At 35.1% G+C, this 21,593-nt stretch overlaps 1 protein-coding gene across 5 annotated transcripts in view; it reads left to right on the forward strand.

Moving 5' to 3' along the window:
* TRMT10A (tRNA methyltransferase 10A) overlaps positions 1–20,931 on the forward strand; it is a 33,153-nt gene extending 12,222 nt beyond the window's left edge. Inside the window, exons 4-9 of one of the 5 annotated variants that reach the window (XR_009696503.1) lie at positions 2,355–2,426; positions 3,470–3,544; positions 5,785–5,934; positions 8,033–8,138; positions 9,305–12,733; positions 19,897–20,931. Coding sequence is in view for 2 of the 5 variants with exons in the window: in XM_061164349.1 (XP_061020332.1) it covers positions 2,355–2,426; positions 3,470–3,544; positions 5,785–5,934; positions 8,033–8,138; positions 9,305–9,570 (669 nt within the window). In the remaining 3 variants the exon portion in view is untranslated. Of the gene's footprint in view, positions 1–2,354; positions 2,427–3,469; positions 3,545–5,784; positions 5,935–8,032; positions 8,139–9,304; positions 13,927–19,896 lie in introns of those variants that run through there. The other 4 variants (XR_009696504.1, XR_009696502.1, XM_061164349.1 and 1 more) reach the window with 4 other exon arrangements.
* The last annotated feature ends 662 nt before the right edge of the window (positions 20,932–21,593 follow it).

Consider the following 21,593-nt stretch of genomic DNA (forward strand, 5'->3'; position numbering starts at 1 on the left):
CTATTCCAGTTTACGTTCCCACCAACAGTGTAGGAGGATTTCTTTTTCTCTACATCCTCTCCAGCGTTTATCGTTTGTACATTTTTTGATGATGGCCATTCTGACAGGTGTGAGATGATACCTCATTGTAGTTTTGATTTGTGTTTCTCTAATAATTAGTGATGTTGAGCATCTTTTCATGTGCTTTTTAGCTATCTGTATGTCTTCTTTGGAGAAATGTCTGTTTAGATCTTCTGCCCATCTTTTGAGTTGTTTTGATATTGAGCTACAAGAGCTGTTCTGTGTTTTTGGAAATTAATCCCTCGTCAGTTGCTTCTTTTGCAAATATTTCTCCCATTCTGAGGGTTGCCTTTTTTGTTTATAGTTTCCTTTGCTGTGCAAAAGCCTTTAAACTTAATTAGGTCCTGTTTGTTTATTTTTGTTTCTATTTTCATTAGTCTAGGAGGTGGATTGGAAAAGATCTTGCTGTGATTTATGTCAAAGAGTGTTCTGCCAATATTTTCCTCTAGGAGTTTTATACTACCTGGCTCTAAATTTAGCTCTTTAATCCATTTTGAGTTTATTTTTGTGTATGTTTTTAGGAAGTGTTCTATTTCATTCTTTTTCTTGTAGCTGTTCAGTTTTCCCAGCACCACATACTGAAGGGACTGTCTTTCCTCCATCATACACTCTTGCTTCCTTTGTCATAGATGAATTGATGATAGGTGCATGGGTTTATTTCCGGGTTTTCTGTCCTGTTCCATTGATCACTATGTCTGTCTTTGTGCCAGTGTCATACTGTTTTGATGACTGTAGCTTTGTGGTATCACCTGAAGTCAGGGAGCCTGATTCCACCAGCTCTGTTTTTCCTTCTCAAGATTGTTTTGACTCTCCAGGACCTTTTGTTTTTCCATACAAATTGTAAAATTTTTTGGTTCTAGTTCTGTGAAAAATGCCATTGATAATCTGATAGGGATTGCATTGAATTTGTAGATTACTTTGGGGAGTGTAGTCATTTTCACAGTATGGATTCTTCCAATCAAAAAACATGGTATATTATCTCTCCATCTGTTTGTGTCACACATCTTTGATTTCTGTCATTAGTATCTTCTTATTTTCTGCATCCAGGTCTTTTGCCTCCTTGGGTAGGTTTATTCCTGATATTTTATTCTTTTTGATGAGATGGTAAATGGGACTGTTTCCTTGATTTCTCTTTCTCATATTCTGTTGTTAGAGTATAGGAATGTGTATTCTACCCAGTAAGGCTCTCATTCAGATTCAGCAGAGAAATCAAAAGCTTTACAGATAAGCAAAAGCTAAGAGAAGTCAGCACCACCAAATCAGCTTTAGTGCATCCTAAGTTGGGACTTCCCTGGTGGTCCAGTGGTTAAAACTCCTCACTTCCAATGCAGGGGGCACAGGTTTGATCCCTGCTCTGGTAGCTAAGATCCCACATACTGCACAGAGTGACCAGAAAAAAATAATAAATTTTAGATTTTTTAAAAAATTAAAAAAAATTTTTTCCTGAAAAAAAATGCATCCTAAATTAAGCTTTTCAAAATCTGTGGCCTTAAATTAAAGTATTAAATAGCTAGTAGGTTGCTTTTATTTACATCTATATGTATGAAGTTGCTCAGTCATGTCCGACTCTTTGAGACCGCATGGACTACTGTAGCCCACCAGGCTCCTCTCTCCATGGGATTCTCCAGGCAAGAATACTGGAGTGGGTTGCTATTTCCTTCTCCAGGGGATCTTCCTGACCCAGGGATCAAACCCGGGTCTCCCACATTGCAGGCAGACGCTTTACGGTCTAACACCAGGGAAGCTATATCTATATATATAGACAAAGGGAAAGACAGGTACTGTAATAGGTTATGAAACTAAGTAACTGCATATTAACCGTAAAGAGCTGTGGGGGGTTTTGTTATTAATCCTAACTGAAAGGAGGGGGGAAAATATGATTGGCTTAAGAGGATTATTTAATAGTTTAAGATACTTGGTTGGTTAAGCAATGCTACTATGTTTTAATTACTTCCTAAACTTTTGTAAGTTGTGAAAATTTTAATACTATGGCTCTAAGAGTTTTATTTTTTTTCTTTTGTTGTCTCCTAAGAAGAGTGAAAGTTTTCATGAATTTATATTTTAAGTGGATACAAAATGTGAAATTATGGGTCACTTACAGAATATTGACTTATAGTAATTATTTAAATAGTGTGTAAGGAAATTGAATGGAAATTAATCAGAAAGGACTTGTATTTCTAAAGAAGAAATGTACCTATCTAGTTATCCTTCCTGCTTATTCTGTTCCACTCAGATTATGAAATGGCCACAGGTAATTTTTAAAATATTGCTTTAAAAATTGCACTCTTTTATAGGACATTAAGAAACTTCACAAGCAGATTCAACGATGTTATGCAGAAAATCGACGAGCACTGCATCCTGTGCAGGTATGTTTGAGGAATTAAAACAAACTTCCAGTTTCCTTTTATATCTTCCTTCAGAAAAGGCATGGATAATCCTGATTGCCTGTACAAGAATGAGTCTTACAGGTAATCTTTCTTAATGAGCTAAATGTCTCTTTGGGAAAATGTTCTATTTTTCTGCAAAAATAGAATATTTTAAACATTTTTCATACATTATTCTCAGATACACTGTACCCAGTCATCATCAGTCCTATACACATTGACCTATTCATTGTTATGTAGTTGAACATCTTCATTAAAGGACATACACATATTTTCATACCAGTTTCTCAGCTCTCACTCCTTTCTGGGGAGTAGCGGAACTGCCCCAGGCTGATACGTGCCATTGTGCCTGTTGGCCAGATTTTCTCTACTTAAAGGATTTTGAGTCACTGATAATTTTGAAGGATTGAGGGAGTGATTTGTGAGACTAGTTGACTGCTCTTAAGAGTAGGGTCATTTTCCTTATTGTTTTAATTCTAAGTGAGCTAAAAATTAACTCTGGCTCACTGATGTTAAAAACTAGAAAATGTTGTTAAAATTTTGGTTAGATATTTTCTTTTTCTCAAGTGATAGTAATATTATATTTTTACATTTTATATTGTTTTCACCCTTGATTAGATTTCAAATATGTTTCAGGGTTTAAAGTCAAAGCAAAATTATGAAGACTTTGGACTAGTAATAAATAACAGTAGTGGCAAAAGAAGGGGAAGGGAAACTTGACATGGAAGCAGGAATATTATAGAAAAGTAAGTGATCACTAAGCAAGAGGCAGATTATAACTGCTTAGAAAATGGAATGAAAATGTAGGTGGAATACAGAAGTTACTGGGTTAGGAGATGCACAAAAATACACATTTCTACCAAAGATAAGTCTTTTCATGTTCAAAGCATGTCATAAATTAATTTTTTTCCAGAATGAAAATATTTTGTGTTTCATTGATAGTCACATTAGTGTGTGAGGAAATAAAATATTGACTTTAATAGTCTTTCAGTCTCTCTTTCTGTGCCTGCCAATCTCTTTATCAGTTTTATTTGACAAGCCATGGAGGCCAGCTGAAAAAGAACATGGATGAAAATGACAAAGGATGGGTCAACTGGAAGGTAACTAAAATTGATTAAGTCTCATATAATACAAAGTATTTTTAGGCTTAAAGGTCTGCATTTTTTACCTGAGTTCTACATAGTGCTAACAAATATGAGTCAGCAGCTCCAAACCCTATGTATCACTGTTCCTAAGTCTAAGTTTACCAAGGAGAGAAGCTAAGGGACCTGAGATATAGTTTGTACCTTCTTTCATGAAATCTCACTTGCTATTTTACTGCCAACTTTAAAACATATTTTTTAAAAAAGAAAAGAATTTAAAGGTCTATATGCAATCTCAAACCAACAAACTGGCTATACGTTATCTATAAGCGTGAAGTCACTCTAAAATTTGGAAATATACTTGTTTTCTTCTAAATCTGTTCTATACCCTCTGGTGTCCACCATCCACACATGGCTATTGAACTCTTGAAGTGTGACTGGTCTGATTTGAGATGTGCTATAAATGTCAAATAAACATTGGATTTCAAAGATAGTACAAAAAGGAGAAAGAATGTAAAATATCTGCTTAAAATGAAAAAAACACATTCATTATAAGTTGAAATGATAACATTTAAGGTATATTGTGTTGAATACAATGTATTGTTAAAATGAATTTCACCTATTTCTTGTCCCTTTTAAAATCATTTACTTATTTATTTTTGGCTGTGCTGGGTCTTCGTTGCTGTGCCCGGGCTTTCTCTAGTTGTGGTGAGCGGGGCTACGCTCTAGTTGCAGTGTGCAGGCTTCCCATTACAGTGGCCTCTCCCGTTGCAGAGCACAGGCTCTAGGCACTAGGGCTTCAGTAGTTGCAGCCTTGGGGCTCAGTAGTCATGGTCCATGGACTTAGTTGTTCCACATCATGTGGGAACTTCCCAGATTAGGGGTCAAATTTATGTACCCTGCATTGCAAGGTGGATTCTTAACCATGGGACCACCAGGGAAGCCCCTTGTCATTTTTTTTTTAATGTGGCTACTGGGAGGATTCAAATTACATATGTGGCTCACATTTTTTTTTTCTATTGAACTGAACTACTCTGTTATTTGCAAAGATAACTAATAGATTGGCTTTAGTACCAATCCCTAAGGAACCTTAATCCTATTCTACTCAGAGAAGTGGTGGGTTATTCTTATACCTTTTCCCTTTCTCCAAGCCAGTTCTCACTGTGACAGACTTTCCCTGTCTCACTCATTAATCCTATAATGACTGTGTTTTTTATTTTATTAATAGTCTATAGCATAAAACATTTTCAAAAGTCTTTTTAAGTTTTAAAGTATGATATATTTACCAAGTTTTACATTCATACCTGTTTTCCTAAGAAATACTGTAATGAGTTAGAGTAGGCATACTCTCAGTTATTTTATGGCTTGTAAAATTTATTATTTTATACCACCAGTTTTCCAGAGACATAATGAGTTCACTAGTTTCTAGTTATGCACGTTCCTCTTGGGGCCTTTATTAAGTATAGGAATCATATTTATTGTATATCATTTTCCAGAAAAATGGCTGCTTATTAATCAATAGGCTATATACACTTAGGTGAGAGGTCCCCTGCTTCATTTTTTTATTTCCACAAAAATTATTGAGAAGTGCCATCTAAACTTTGTGATGTATCTTCCTTTTTTTCTTTCGGTGCAATTTGCAAAATTCTGCCTGCTGTTGTTCAGCCTTCAGTACCTCTGACCTGACAGTTTTGGTAAAGAAGATTTCAAATGTCTATTTTTGTGGAAGTAGGTACATGAAAATTATTAAATCTGTAAGCCATTTCTTTTTGATGATTCATATAAATGGAGAAGGAAGTAATTGGAGAAGGCATTCTTTGGCTGGAGAACACTGTGAGCAAATATATAACAAAAATGCATTTGTTTTGTTGGAACAGAAAGTTAGAAAGATAGATTGGTGCTGTATTAAGGTGAGAGTTACTAAGTTAAGGAGCTTGAATTTTAACCTACAGATCAGTATGAAACATTGAGAGTAGTGTTTTCAGAAAATGAGTCCCCCAGCCATGTGAGGAAGTAAATTGGAGGGATCTGAGGCTAGAGGTGGAAATAGCATCAGGAGGCTACATAAATAATTGAGATGTGAGGTGAAAAGATGTTGGAGTGATAGGTTCTAAGTAATACATTGTTATAATATTCTTTCAAACTTCCTGTCAAATATTTTTTGGGTAGGTTTGTCTAGGGAAAAGAAAATAATCGTTTTTAGCCAATTTTCACAAAATCCTGTTAATTAATAGCATCTTTCTTTTTGTGTTTTGAAGGATATCCACATCAAACCAGAGCACTATAGTGAATTCATACAGAAAGAAGACCTGATTTATCTTACATCAGATTCACCTAATATATTAAAGGAATTAGATGAATCAAAGGCCTATGTGATTGGAGGATTAGTAGATCACAACCATCACAAGGTACATACTATTAAGTTTTTATTTTGCTTTTGCTCATACTTAAAATTGCTGTACCAGTGTTCTTGATAGTAATGTTAATTTTCTTAATAGTATATACTGAGAGCTTGTGTTTACTGAGTACCGAGATATTTCAGTCACCTTTCTAGCTAAGCAAAGCATTTCACATATGTTAGTTTGCTTTATCCTTACTGCAGCCCAGTGAAGTCAGTGCTGTTAGTACGCACAGTTTACAGGTGAGGAACCAGAGGCACATAAAAATTAAATCTAAAATTAATAAAAATAGGTAGTAGATACTTGAAACTCCAGATTGGTCTGGAGCCCATGTGCTTAAATGATTTTCTGTATTGATAAATGCTGCTTCTGCTAATCAATTTCTAGCCTACTGGTAAAATTTATATTAATTTATATAAAAATTTATATCCAAAGTGGTAAACATGCCCATTTTCAAATATGTGATTATATGGGATGTGTTTTCTGTCCTCTTTAATTTGTACTTTTGTCTCTTCCCACCTCCTTACCCTCATTCAAATGAAAAATTACAGAAATACACTTTCTAAAAGAAAACATTGTTTTGTGTTTTGCCAGCTATGTTGCATTGTGCTAAATTAAGCTCAATTTATTTAGTTAAGTATCTGTTGAAATGTTGTCAGCAGAATAATACACAGTAATTCATTATTCTCATATAGCACCACTGTGCAGGAGAATTTTATGCATTGTTGGAAGTATTTATATCATCGTGTTCAGTATGGTAACCCATTGGCTGTTGAGCACATGAGTTGTAAATAGTATGATTGAGAAATTGAGTTTTTAAAAATTATAATAAGTTTAGGTAGTCAATTGTGACTACAGTTGGACAGTACAGCTCCATAAGCGTCATAGGGAATTTTATCAGGATGATCTTTAGCCTTTTTATTTTTTTCTTAGTAGAAAAATTCTGTTTTCTTATTTCTGTAGAACTGTTTTTTTTCTTTCATGTTGTATGTTTCTCTGAACTAAAACAATTTTGTTTTCAAAAAGACCTGACTTGACCTATTATCAAATATTGGCCTCTAAAATATGCAGACTATTGGCAACTCCTCTGGCACTCCTGTGGTTCGGACTCTGTGCTCTTGCTGCCGAGGGCCTGGGTTTAATCTGTGTTTGGGGAGCTATAAGATCCCAGAAGTTGTGCAGCATGGAGTGGCCAATAAAGGAATAATTATTTTTTGAAAATGCAGACTATTAGTTGAGAAATTTAGCTCTTTTTCCTCCTGTGTTATGTCTTTGGGCTCTTTTAGTCCTGGTTAGACCCAGGCTTTAAGGATTTTAATTTTGAGAAGAAAATTCATATTCAGCATTCTTTTTTTTTTTAAGTTGAAATTCATGCATCCAATAAGTATTATTCCACTGAAATTTGTATTATTTGTTTATTTTTTGTGTTTCTCACACATAAATTAAGTGTAACATTAATAGAATTTCTAAAGTGTTTACATTTCATTAAAACAAAGTCCTAAGACAGGATTTAAGTTGATTTCCTTTCTAAAGCTTTTTATTCTACCATGCTAAGGTTGGGTTTGGGGTTTGTTTGTTTTCATAATTCAGCATGCTTTTAATTGACAGAAATGGAAAAATAAAATTTATGGACCATAGGAAATTTTTTTCATTCAGGTTTTTATTTCATTAGTTTTTGCCACTTGTGCCTCTTAGCGCTATATAATTGAAACAGTTCTATCTTTCAGATTCATGAGAAGAGTGATGATGCTTCTATAAGAATTCAGTTTGAATACTTTAAACTGAGAAAAAGGCAGTGTGGAGTGATGAGAAGCTGCTTGAGTCAGGAGGCATGAGCCAGTTTTTCCTTTGGTTCTGCTACTGATGAACTTTGTGACAGGATAGAGAGCATAATGTCTTTGGTTTCCTCGTTTGGTTAAAATAAATACCAGCAACATTCGGACTATACTTATTATCAAGAGAATATTTTCAAATTTGCTGTTAAATATACACACTCAAATTCAGATTATATTCTCTGAACTAAAGTCTTTCCTAAAAATTATTTATTCTATCTTAGACTTTAAGTTTAAATAATGTAATGTTCTAGGTGATGATGTCTTTGTTTTAGGGACTCACATATAAACAAGCATCAGATCATGGAATTGATCATGCACAGCTTCCCCTTGGGAATTTTGTGAAGATGAATAGTAGAAAAGTTTTGGCAGTTAATCATGGTAAGCTATAAACTTATAAGCTAAAAATTTACCTATGTGAACACTGTGAAAAATAACCTTCTATTTACATTTTGGGAAAGTAGAAAATATATACCTTTGGAAAATTAAAATGTAGCCATTTATGATTTGTTTGACTGATACATGCATATTTTAGAAAGTTTTGAAGGTATAAAAAAGTGTAAAGAAAAATAAGTAGGTGTTATTTCACTACCCAGAAATACTTGATAGTAACTTTTTGGTGTTTCTCCAAGTTCTTTTCCTATGCATAATATCCTTTATTATATAATTGGATTCTTACTCTATTACATAAAATGTTATAAATGTGGGGTGTTTTCCTTCCATTTATATTTATTGAGTCATTAATGGCTGTGTAACTTTTATTCATCTGAATATATCAATACAATAATACAACCATTCTTCTATTGATATGTTTTTCTTTTTACTATTGTAAATATTATAATAGATATCCTCAGACTTAAGTCTTTGCCTGGAGTTTTGCTTTTTGAAATTTTTTTTAGTAGAGATTTTCGTTAATACACAACTATTAATTGGGTTTTTAAAATTTCTCTGTAGCAAGCTCTAGGGAGTTATAGAAATGAATTTATTGATTCAAGAAATGAACCTCTTCCAAGAATTTTGATATATAATGTATTCCTTTTCTATCATAAAGTAATCCAAATTTACCCTTTCATCAATGTGTTAAAGTGAGAGGAACTTGGCGGGACAGTATTTTAAAAAAAAAGGAGGCAAGACACTCCACAGAGCGAGTGGAAAACTAGAAGAAATTTAGATTAATGGTAGCTTCTCCCCCCCCCCCCTTTTTTTTTTCTTTTTGGTTTTTTATTAGCATATAAAGGATAAAGATGTGGCAGGAATAAAGAATAAGAAGGAAAAAAAAGAGGGGTCCTCTATTAGTTATAATTGACAACGGATAATGGTAAACCTCTGAGTGCTTAAGAAAGGATATGAGGAAAAGCTACAGAGTAGCATCTTTGAGAGCCTTGGTACATATTAGCTCTGACAGCTAATACAGGAGAAGGAAGTAATAAGAACAAAGTAGTTATTAGGACATATTAGCACTCTTAACACAAAAGCAATGTATTTTAAAGTATACAGCATTGTGATGAGCTAGGCTAAGAAACATACAGAGTTTCTCTTTGTTGCAGTGTTTGAGATTATTCTGGAATACCTGGAGACAAGAGACTGGCAAGAAGCATTTTTCACCATTTTACCCCAAAGGAAAGGAGCTGTTCCCACAGACCAAGCCTGTGAAAGTTGTTCATGTGACAAGAAATTCACCAGAGTTGAAGGTGGATTAAACAGTGATTCCAGTGAAGAGGAAAATAGGCATGAGCTGGATTCACCACATGAGGAAGAAAAGCAGGATAAAGAAAGTAGCACTGACTCTACAGTGAACTCTGTACCGTACTAGTATCATCTTTTTTTTTTTTTCTTCTTAAGTTTAAGGAAAAATCAGGTGAAAGGTGTTTCATAGAATATTTGAATTGGAGGGAAATTTCATTTTCTTTTATTTCTGTTGTGAATTTTTTTAAACTTTCTTTTTGAACTACGTGATAAAAAGTACTCATAAGAAAGCATTTTTTTGTTCTTGCATAAGAGTTAAACATGTAAAATAAAAAATAATTTTCTAAACCTCAAATAACCATTACTTGATAATATTACCCTATTAGTAAATCTGTTGGAGAAGGAAATGGCAACCCACTCCAGTGTTCTGCCTGGAGAATCCCAGGGACCAGGGAGCCTTGGCAGGCTGCTGTCTATGGGGACGCAGAGTTGGACACGACTGAAGCGACTTAGCAGCAGCAGTAGCAGCAGTAAATCTGTATTCTTTTATTTACAAGATTGTGTTCTTCAGAATGTGCCTTCTGACCTTTCAGTTTTATTACTATATGTTTATATCAGTGTCTTTCTGATTTATTGCCTGCTTATTTGTGGAGGCAGGTATCCTAAATCTCCTTTAAGTCTAACAAAATTTTCTGAATGGGAGGTTACCTTCTATTTGCAGCTTTTATATTCAGTTTAATTATTTCAAAGGAATATAGTGATTTTAGGAACAAAGTAGTATTGGATTGATGAGGGGCTTCTGTGGTGGCTCAGTGGTAAAGAATCCACCTGCCAATGCAGAAGACATGAGTTCAATCCCTGGGTCAGGAAGAGCCCCTGGAGAAGGAAAAGGCAACCCATTCCAGTATTCTTGGATTGAATTGATAAATTCAAAAATTGATGTCTGTTGGACTATGGACCCACCTCTATCCTTTTGTGTGTGTGTGATGCTTTTGTGGTTCTAAGGCAAGCACTAAGGACTTAATACTTTAATATATTTTCTTAATTTAAATAATGATGGTAAATTATTTTGATTACAAAATTAATTTTTCAGCCACCAGGGAGGTCCATTTTTCAGGCTAGATTAATTTAAAAAGCTGTTGAGGGATTGCCCTGGTGGTCCAGTGGTTAAGAATCCACCTTCCAGTGCAGGGGACACGGGTTTGATCCCTGGTCTGAGAAAATTCCACATGCCGTGGGGTAACTAAGCATGTGCACTTTAACTACGGTGCCTGCGCTCCAGAGCCCTCACGCTGCAACTCCTGAAGCCCACGTGCTCTAGAGCCTGTGCTCCACAGGAGAAGCCACTGCAATGACAAACCCATGCACAGCAGCTAGAGAAAGCCCGCATGCAGCAATGAAGACCCAGCCCAATCAAATATAATAAAAGGCATAGATGGATCCATTTATGTCATTACCCAAATTTAAAAAGAAACAGCTCTTAAAAAAGTAGCCCTTAGCAGCTATCCTTTTTCTCCTTATGTACTTCTTTAAAATAATGTTGGTTCTTAAGCAAATAAAGTTAACTTTATATGTGCATCTGTCTATCATACAGTAATATTTAAGCTAATGTAAATATGTTTCTGTAAATAATATAAGCATGTATGAAAATATGCATATAATTGTATATACATCTGTCTGTCCACATCATGTATAATTCTGTTATTGATGATAGTAGGATTGAGTTGCCATATCTATATTATTTGTGTGAATGTGCTGAAAAACACTAAGGAATTTAAATTTCATAAAATGTAAAAATCTATAACTAAACATTTATATGAGGGCATTGGCAAGAGATGGTAGAGCTAGTAGATGTTCTAGTTCCTGCCAGTAAATGTAGAGCAGTTATATTTAATGTGATTATTCTTTGTCACAGCTAAAGTAACATTTCAGAAGCCTTAGTTAATAAGTTTGGATAAATTAAGTTTCTGTTTTTTTTACTTATTGGCATCTCAGATTATATACATATTTGATCAAAAATTCACTGAATTTAATATTGATGTTCACTCTCTCTTGTTACTTTATTCTTAGTAAGCTATTACAGTTATCCATTTAAAGGTCTGTGAGCAATGTATGTAAATAAAGAAAAGCCCCCACAGTTATAGAACAGAGTTTATGTCTTAAGTTGTATTTTTCAAAGTTACAGATTTTTCTAAATGTAGTTAGTAGCATGGAATGTTAGGCTTATAATTTAAATCATTCTATATGGAATAAGGCTCAGTTTAATATTGAAAAGTGGGGAGAGGTCATTACAAGCACCATGTAGTTTAATTTTCACTAATTATATAAGCCCTATATTTGTTTCCAGGGCTGCTGTAACAAAATACTGCAAACAACAGTAGTTATTAAAAAACAACAGTAGTTTATTTAAAACAACAGAAATTTATTCTCAAAACAACAGAAACGTCCTCTTATAGTTCTGGAGACTGATAGTCCAGAATCAGGGTGCTGGATGGCTCATACCCCCTCAGAAGGCTAGTGAAGATTCCCTCCTGGCTTTTTCTAGCTGTCGGTGGTTGCCAGCAATCCTTGGCGTTCCTTGGCTTGAAACTGCATCACTATAATCTTTGTCATCACATGGACTTCTGCCCTCTGTCTTTTGTGCTTGTATTGTGTCTTTTTAAGGATACTGATGATTGGATTAGGGTTCACCATTATTCACCGTGAGTTCATTTTCACTTGATTTTACCTACAAAAACTGTTGTCATATAAGTTCACATCCACAGGTACCACATATTAGGACCTGAACATATCTTTTGGGTGGAGACAATTGTGTTCACTCCAAGTCCGTATCTAATTTGGATTGCTGATGACAAGAAGGCGAAGATGACAATTAGAAATGACTAATTTCTGAGGTATTTAAAATTTTGTTTTTCTTTAAATAATTGTATTTTTTTCTTATTTTACTATGTTTTCAAAATTGTTTTGGTTTATCTGAGGTACTTTATGTAAAAACTTAAGTAATATTAAAGTCACTTGTATTGGAACATAGTAAAGGTAGGGAATTTAGTTAGTACTTAAATGCATCAAAAGGAGATATGTCTGCTGAAATAATAGGATTTTCTCTCATTTTTAATTTTTAAAGTTTATTTTTATTGAAGTTTAGTTGATTTATAAGATTTTGGGTATATCACAAAGTGATATGGTTATGCATACACACTATATTTATAAAATATATATCTATTCTTTTTCAAGTTCTTTTCCATTATAGGTGATTAGAAGATATTGAATATTGTTCCCTGTGCTACATAGTAAGTCCTTGTTTATTTATTTTGTATGGAGTAGTGTGTATCTGTTAATCTCAAATTCCTGATGTATCTCATCCCCCACTTTGCCCTTTGGTAACTTAAGTTTGCTGTTTGTGTCTGTGTGTCTGTTTTGTAAATAAATTCATTTGTATAAGTTTTTTTAGATTTCACATATAAGTGATGTGATGTTTGTATTTATCTAATTTACTTGACTTAGTATCATAATCTCTGGGTCCATCAGTATTCCTACAAATGACATTATTTCATCCTTTAACATTCCACTGTGTGCATCTATATATATACACACACACACCACATTTTCTTTATCTGTTCATTTGTCAGTGGTCATTTAGGTTGCTTGCGTGTCTTGGCTATTGCAAATAGCGCTGCAGCAAACACTGGAGTGCGTGTATCTTTTTGAATTAAGAGTTTTTGTCTTTTCTGGAAATGTGCCCAGGAGTGTGATTGGTGAGTTCTAAGGTAACTATTTTTAGTTTTTTAAGAAACCTCCATACTGTTCTCCATAGTGGGCTGCACCAATTTACATTCCCAGCTACAGTGTAGGAGGGTTCTCTTTTCTCCACAAGCTCTCCAGCATTTATTTGTTGACTTTTTGATGATGGCCATTTTGCTTGTTGTGAGGTGATACCTTATTGTAGTTTTGATTTGCTTTTCTCTAATAATTAGCAATGTGAACATCTCTTCACGTACCTATTGGCCATTGTATATCTTCTTTGGAGACATGTTTATTTAGATTGTCTGTACATTTTTGATTGGGGTTTTTTTGGTTTGATTTTGACTTGTCTTGGCCCTCTGGTGGGCTGGGCAGTGTCTCGAGGTGAGTCCAGAGGCTTGGGCTCACTATTCTCTAGGCAGCCTATTTGTGATGGGTGGGGCTGTGTCCCTGGCCAGTTTGTTGTTTGTCCTGAAGCATCTTAGCAGTGAAGTCCACAGGCTATTGGATGGGTCTGATGCTCTTGGTGCTAATGAGCCAAGATGTTAACTGTCAACAGCAAGTGTTCGCCAGGCTGGATGTTCCCCAGTGCGTCCATCACTGGCGTCTGTGCCCCCAGTGTGAACCACAGCCGCCCCTGCCTCTCCAGGAGACTGTCTGGAGCCCGCAGGTTGGTCTGGCCCAGGCTCCTATCAAATTGCTGCTTTTGCTCTGGGTCCCAGTGTGCTTAAGGCTTTGTGTGTGCCTTTCAGGAGTAAAGTCTCTATTTCCCCAGTCCTACGCGGCTCTTGACTGAATGCCCTGCTCGTTCTTCAAAGCCAGACGTTCAGGGAACTCATCTTCCCAGTGCCAGACTCCAGGCTGAGGAGTCTGATGTGGGGCTCAGAACTCTCCTGTGCGAGAACCTCTACAGACTAATTATTCTCCAGTTTGTGGGTCACCCACCTGGGGGGTATGGGATTTGATTATACTGTGAGTCTGCCCCTCCTGCCCCTCTTGTGGTTCCTTGATGTTTTTAGTTCTGGTAGCTCCCAGCCTTTTTCATCAGTGATTGTTCTGCAGTTCTGATTTTGGTGTGCTCCTAAAAAGAGGTGAACTCAAGGTCTTTGTACTCCGCCATCTTGGCTGCTTTCTCATTTCATTTCTTTAAAAACACATGGTCTTTATAAAGCAAGCTCCTTTTTAAGGGGAAGGACATTGTTGAGACTGTTTCTCCAGAGATCAGAGTGTTTGCACTATGGAGAATGTTAAAATACTTGGAAATGCCAAAAGGAAGCAATTCTAAAAATTCCTTTTAGGAATACTTTAGGAGGTGAATGAACAATTATGAAACCCACCAATTATAATCAGAAGGTAAAATGATGTATTATTTCACCTTATAGGTGGGAAAGGTCACTGAGATGATACAGATAGAAGGCAGGAATTGTCCACAGAGCGCCAAGAATAGTACAGACAACTGTTGTAAAAAGTGAATAAATAAGAAAAAAGAATGCAGGGATTAGAATTAATGACAGCAGTGTTCTAGAACACTCATTGAAATTTCTTGCAGTTAGCATAGAGATGTTTATCTCTGGTTTCTTGGCTTCTTGCTAGACACATATAGTAGGCACTTAAATCGGACGGGGAGAACCAGTGACAGAATCAAGAGATGATAATACAAGTAAATGTATGGCAAAACCAATACAATGTTGTGAAGTAAAATAAATAGATAATTTAAATTAAAAAAAAAGAGAGGGATAATAGAGTTAGTGGAAAAAGTTGGTTTAAATCTCCCCACTGCTTTGTGATAGTTGTGTGGGCAAGTTATTCAATCTTTTTAGGTCTCAGGAGTCCTCATTTGTAAGATGGAAATGTTATCCCATTTAGCCTATCCCTTAGGGTTGTGCAGTCAGCTGGTTTGAAACCAAACAGCAGCTAACTTGATAATGCTTTCTCATATTGACATTCCTTCATTTCTTGTCTCATTTTCTCCATTTCTCACTCTTCCTTTTTGACATTGCCTGTCCCCCAAAAGGAATAATGTATAACCCTTTGTTTTAGTCTTTGCTTTAAGGATTGTGAATTAGATAAGATTGTAAACATTCAGACTTTCTAAATTATTAGAATGAACATTTATCAAAGTACAGAAATCAGAGCTCCTTTAGGAAACATTGAAAAAACAGCACTAACATAAAACAGTGACGATGCAAGAAAATCTGTCTGTCCTATCACCAGTAAAGTCACTCAAAACCTAAACTTATGCTGTAATTTATGAGTAAGTTTACTCAGCAGTGTTAAAAATAAAATAGAAGCGTATCAGGCTAATAATAAAAAGGAAGACAGAAGTCACAGTTTTAACAACACTTTACAGTGAAACAAGGAAAAGAAAGGCATGTTGTAGTGTTCAAGAATCTAATCCTTAGTGAACATATCATAGTTATGAATATCTGTGCACCAGGTAGCATAATATTCAAATTCATGGAAAGAAAACTGAGAATTATATGAAATATTAAGAAATGCAGTACTATATGGAGAATTTAATTCATTCTTTTCAATACATGATAGCTCAGGTGGACAAAGGATACATTTATGGAAGATGTAAATGCTAGAATTAATAAGAGATATAATTGATATATATCCAGTTCTATAGGTGAAAAAAAGTTTTCCAGTGCATAAGGGACATTCATAAAAGTATCTGTTAAATCACAAAGGAAAGTAATTTCAAAAGTAGAAATAATATAGGCAACTTCTCTAATAACAATAAAAGTAGAAAATAAACTTCTAGGACAAGAGGAAAGGCTTGCAACCTAGAACCATAAAAAACAATATTGGAGATAGTTTCTTACAACTTAATTATAAAATTCTAAACTACATTTACACATCATTTCAAAATACATGAATCACAGTGAACAAAATTACAAAGACCACAGAACTACATCATCTACCATAATAGAAAATAAGCATGAAGAGAAAAATTAGATGGGATATGTAAGATTTGAACAGCACAATTAATAAGCTTGGTTTAATGGATATACCTGTGTGTCTAACAACTCTAAAATTCACTTTATTTTCAAGTCATATGGAACATTAATAAAATTGACCATATGCTAACCCTCAAAGCTACCCACAAGAAAATTATTGTGGATCATTTTTGCCTATCTTATTATTTGATCACAATGCAGTTAAATTATAAATCATTTAAAAAAATACAACAAGTTTAAAAAGCATATGTTTGGGAAATTTTTTTTTAAAAGGCTTATCAAAACAGCTTATGGGTTTCAGAAGAAAAAATTAGAAGATATTTAGAAGCAAATTTAATGAAACAATGTGTGTTTAAACTTGTGGAGTGTAATATGTAATAAAACAGTTTAGAGGAAAATTTATAGCCCATTAAGTTAGAAAAAGAAGGACTAGCATTATTGAGCCATGCATTTAATTTAACAAGTTAAAGAAGAACAGAATAAAATTCAAAGTTGAAAGAGGGAAACAAGATAAAATCAGCATTAAAAGCAAAATAAACATACAGTTAAGAGGCTGAAGGCAACAATTCTTTGAAAAAAATAATAGTCTTTTAAAGAAGAAAACTTTATAGAAATGATGGAGATATTAAATTGTAAACAAATGGGAATTATAAATTACTTTGTGTCAGTACATATGAAAGTTTATGAGAAATGACAAAAAAAGTTAAAATCACCAAAAAATATTTAGTTCCCCAAAGAATTTTATAATTCTAAGTAATTTGATTTAGTATTTTAAAATCTAGGACCAAATGTTTTATGGGCATATCTGTGAGACATACCAAAAGCAAGTACATATTTTACACAGATTCTTTGTAGAGAACTAAAAATGAGGGAACACTCATTTTATGAAGTTTGTTAACTATGCTGTTCAGGTCATATATTTTCCACTTTAGGTCTTTGTTATGATAAACACATAACATTGAATTTACCTTCTGAACTATTTTTAAGTGTACGGTTTAGTGAGATTATATAGAAAAACCCTAGTGAGCTTTTCGGCCAACCCAGTACAGTCACATTGTTGGGGAACAGCTTTCTAGAACGTATTCATCATGCAACACTGAAACTCTATACTCATTAAACATAAATTTCCCTTCCTCCTTCCCACCAGTCCTTGGTAACTATCTTTCTATCATTTTGACTACTTTAGATACTTCATATGGTAGAGTCATACAATACTGTCCTTTTATGACTGGTTACTTCACTTAGCATAATGTCCTCAAAGTTCATGCAAGTTATAGTACATGACAGAATTTCTTTCTTAGGCTGCACAGTATTCCATTGTACTACATTTTCTTTATCATTCATCTGTTTGTGAATATTTGGATTGCTTCCACCTCTTGGCTATTTTGAATAATGCTGTGATGAACATGAGTGTACATCTGTCTCTTTGAATCCTGCTTTCATTTCTTTTCCATATATGCCCACAAATGGGATTAGTGAATTGTATGTTAATTCCATTTTTCGAGGAATCTATACTGTTTTCCATGATACCATTTTACATTCCCATCAACAATGTATAAGCATTCCAACTTCTCTGTATCTCACCAAAACTTATTTTCTGTTCTTCTGATAGTGGCCATCCTGATGGGTATGAAGGGATATCTCATTGTGATCATCTCTAATGATTAGTGATGTTGAACATTTTTTCACATACTTACTGGCCATTTGTAAAATCTGATTTGGAGAAATGTCTAATCAAGTCCTTTGCTTATTTTAAAATTGGTTTGTTTTCTATCATTGAGTTATAAAATTTCCTTACATTTTCTAGATATTAATCCCTTATCAAATATATGATTTGGAAATATTTTCTCCCATCCCATAGATTGCCCTTTCACTATGTTGTTTCTTGTGCATGGAATTCTAAAATTTGATGGAGTCAAATTTTATCTTTAATTTTATTGCCCATGTTTTAGGTATCATATCCAAGAAATCACTGCTGAATCGAATGTCCTGAAGTTTTTCCCCTGTTTTCTTCTAGGAGCTTAATAGTTTTAGGTCTTACGTTTAGGTCTTTAATCAAATGAGTTAATTTTGTATAAAGTATAAGGTAACTTTATAACTTTGCATATGGTATCTGGTTTTCCCAGCATCATTTGTTGAAGAGACTGCCCTCTCTCCATTGTATAGTCTCAGCACTTTTGTTGAAAATCATTTGGCCATGTATGCAAGCATTTATTTCTGGGCCCTCTATTCTTTTCTGTCGGTCTGTATGCCTATCTTTATGCCAGTATTGCTGTCTTAACTACTGTTGCTTTGTAATATGTTTTGAAATTGAAGAGTGTGAGGCTTGCTGCCTTTTTTTTTTTTTAAAGATTGTTCTGGTTATTCAGGGTCCTTTAAAATTCCATATGAATTTTACAATTTTTCTTCTATTTCTATAAGAAGTGTCATTGATAGTTTGATAGAGATTGCACTGAATCTGTTGATCTCTTTGAGTAGTACGGACAGTTTAACATGATTGTCTTTCAGTCAATGCATGTGGAATGTCTTTCCATTTTTTCCTGTCTTCTTTAATCTCTCCTAGCATTGTCTTTTAGCTTTCAGTGTGTAAGTCTTTCACCTCCTTGGTTAATTTTTTTTCTAAGTATTTTATCCTTTCTAATGCTATAGGACATGGAATTTTTTTCCCTTAATTTTCTTTTTGATTTGGTCATTGTAGTGTATCAGAATGCAACTGATTCCTAAGTGTTGATTTTGAATCTTCAACTTTGCTGAATTTGTTAGTTCTAAAGGGGATTTTTTTGTATGTGGAATTTTTAAGGTTTTTTACATATAAGATCATATCATCTGCAAATAAATCATTTTAATTGTATTCTTCCCGTTATTCTTTTCCAATTTGTATACCTTTTATTTCTTGTCTGGATTGCTCTGGTTAGAATTTCCAGGACTGTTGAATAGAAATAGTGAGAAGGGACATCTTTGCCTTGGTCCTGATCTTCAAGGAAAAGCTGTCAGCCTTTCACTTTGTTGAATTCCATGTTAGCTATGGGCTTTTCACATATGGCTTCTGTTATGTTGAGGTAACTTTCCTTGAATTCCTTGCTTGTTGACTGTTTCGATCACGAAAAGGTGCTGAATTTTGTTAGGTTTTTTCTGCATTGATTGAAATAATGGTGTGATTTTTGTCCTTGATTTTGTTAATGTGCTGTATTACACTGATTCTCCAAAATACAGAAAATATAAACTGACCAGTTATCACAGAAGAAATAAAATTGTCAAAGGACTACCACTCCCAAGACACCAAACCTACATGTTCTGATAGGTGAATTTTACTAAAGTGTGAAAGTATTACTCACTAAGTTGTGTCTGACTCTTCGTGACCCCATGGGCTATAGCCCACAAGGCTGTTCTGTCCATGGAATTCTCCAGGCAAGAATAGTGTAGTGAGTTGCCATTTCCTCTTCCAGAGGATCTTCCTGACGGAGGGATCAAAGGAAGCCTGAATTTTACTTAAGTTTGCAAGCAAAAGGAATCTACAATGCTATTGCAACCTCTCCCTGAAAGGAAAAAGAGAGAGCAAGCTTGGAAATGCATTTAATGAAGGAGCATAGTATAGTCTTCATACATATTAGTAGTGCCTAGTGGTTAAGCAAATAGATTTCAGCTACACTTTAAACCAGTCACTTTTGTGTCAGAGTTAACTGTCCACCACAGAATATAGTTGTAGTTGGAAATATGATTCCTGCTTAATAATTTTCTCAGCTTCCTTTCAGCTAGACTAATTCTCAACCATTGAAGGAGACTAGAAGTGACAATTCCCATTTCAAGACCAAGACTTGAAGCAGATGTCCCCTCCCTGTGGAAGCAGAATAATGTTCCCCCAAAGATCCTAATTCCTGGAATCTATGGTGTTACATGGTAAAGGGGAATTAAATTGCTAATCATTTGACCTTAAAATTATTTTGGATAACCTGGATAAGCAGACAGGCTCTGTGTAATGATAGGATCCTAACAGGGGTGTGCCGAAGAGTCAGTATCAGTGATGTGTTACAAGAAAGACTCAACCAGCCCCTGCTGGCTTTAAAGACAGAGGGAGTCATGAGCCAAGGAGGGTGGGTACCCACTAGAGGTTGGAAAAAGCAAGGAAACAGATTCCCCCCTAAAGCCTCCAAAAGAAGTGAAGCCCTGCCAACACCTTGGTTTTAGCCCAAGGAGATCTATTTTGGATCTCAACCCTGGAATTTTAAGAATTTAAATATGTGTTGGCTTAAACCAGTTAAGTTTGTGGTAATTTACTATAGCAGCTATCGGAGGTTAATACTTTCTTCCACTTTTACTTTTTCCTCTCTTGCCAGGAAGGTGAAGTTAACAGTGAAACCTCGATGATGGTAGAGCCACAAGATGGAAGGATCAAGGGCCTGTGAATCACCAAGTGAAGTCATCTATTGGTTGAAAACACACACCTCAGACACTTACGTGTGGGAAAAGCCTCTGTTGTATTTGAATGATGACATTTGTTACAACTGTTCTGTCTCATTCCAGTGAGTACAACTCTCAAAAGGAGGATATCAATAATAGCTACCTCAGTTACTGTGAAAATTAAATAAGTTACTATAACTAAAGTATTTAGAATGATTCCTGACACACAGTAAGTGTGGTATGTGTCAGTATTAAGATTGTGTGCATGCACTCACACACACACAAAATTTATAAGAATATATATATATTTTAATATCACAGCAAACATTCTAAACAAAAGATTGGCTGATTGCTTGGTAGAATTCAGCAATACACTGAAAGAAGAATATAGCATGGCCCTCAATTCAGTCGCTCAGTTGTGTCCGACTCTTTGCGAGCCCATGAACCGCAGCATGCCAGGCCTCCCTGTCCATCATCAACTCCCAGAGTTCACCCAAATTCATGTCCACTGAGTCGGTGATTCAATCCAACCATCTCATCCTCTGTCGTCCCCTTCTCCTCCTGCCCTCAATCTTTCCCAGCATCAGGGTCTTTTCCAATGAGTCAACTCTTCACATGAGGTGGCCAAAGTATTGGAGTTTCAGCTTCAACATCAGTCCTTCCAATGAACACCCAGGACTGATCTCCTGTAGGATGGACTGGTTGGATCTCCTTGCAGTCCAAGGGACTCTCAAGAGTCTTCTCCAACACCACAGTTCAAAAGCATCAATTCTTTGGTGCTCAGCTTTGTTTATAGTCCAACTCTCACATCCGTATGTGACTACTGGAAAAACCATAACCTTGACTAGACAGACCTTTGTTGGCAAAGTAATGTCTCTGCTTTTTAATATGCTGTCTAGGTTGGTCATAACTTTCCTTCCAAGGAGTAAGCGTCTTTTAATTTCATGGCTGCAATCACCATCTGCAGTGATTTTGGAGCCCAAAAAAATAAAAAGTCAGCCACTCTTTCCACTGTTGCCCCATCTATTTGCCATGAAGTGATGGGACTGGA

This window comes from Dama dama, chromosome 17 (genome assembly GCF_033118175.1).
Source record: "Dama dama isolate Ldn47 chromosome 17, ASM3311817v1, whole genome shotgun sequence".
NCBI lineage: Eukaryota > Metazoa > Chordata > Mammalia > Artiodactyla > Cervidae > Dama > Dama dama.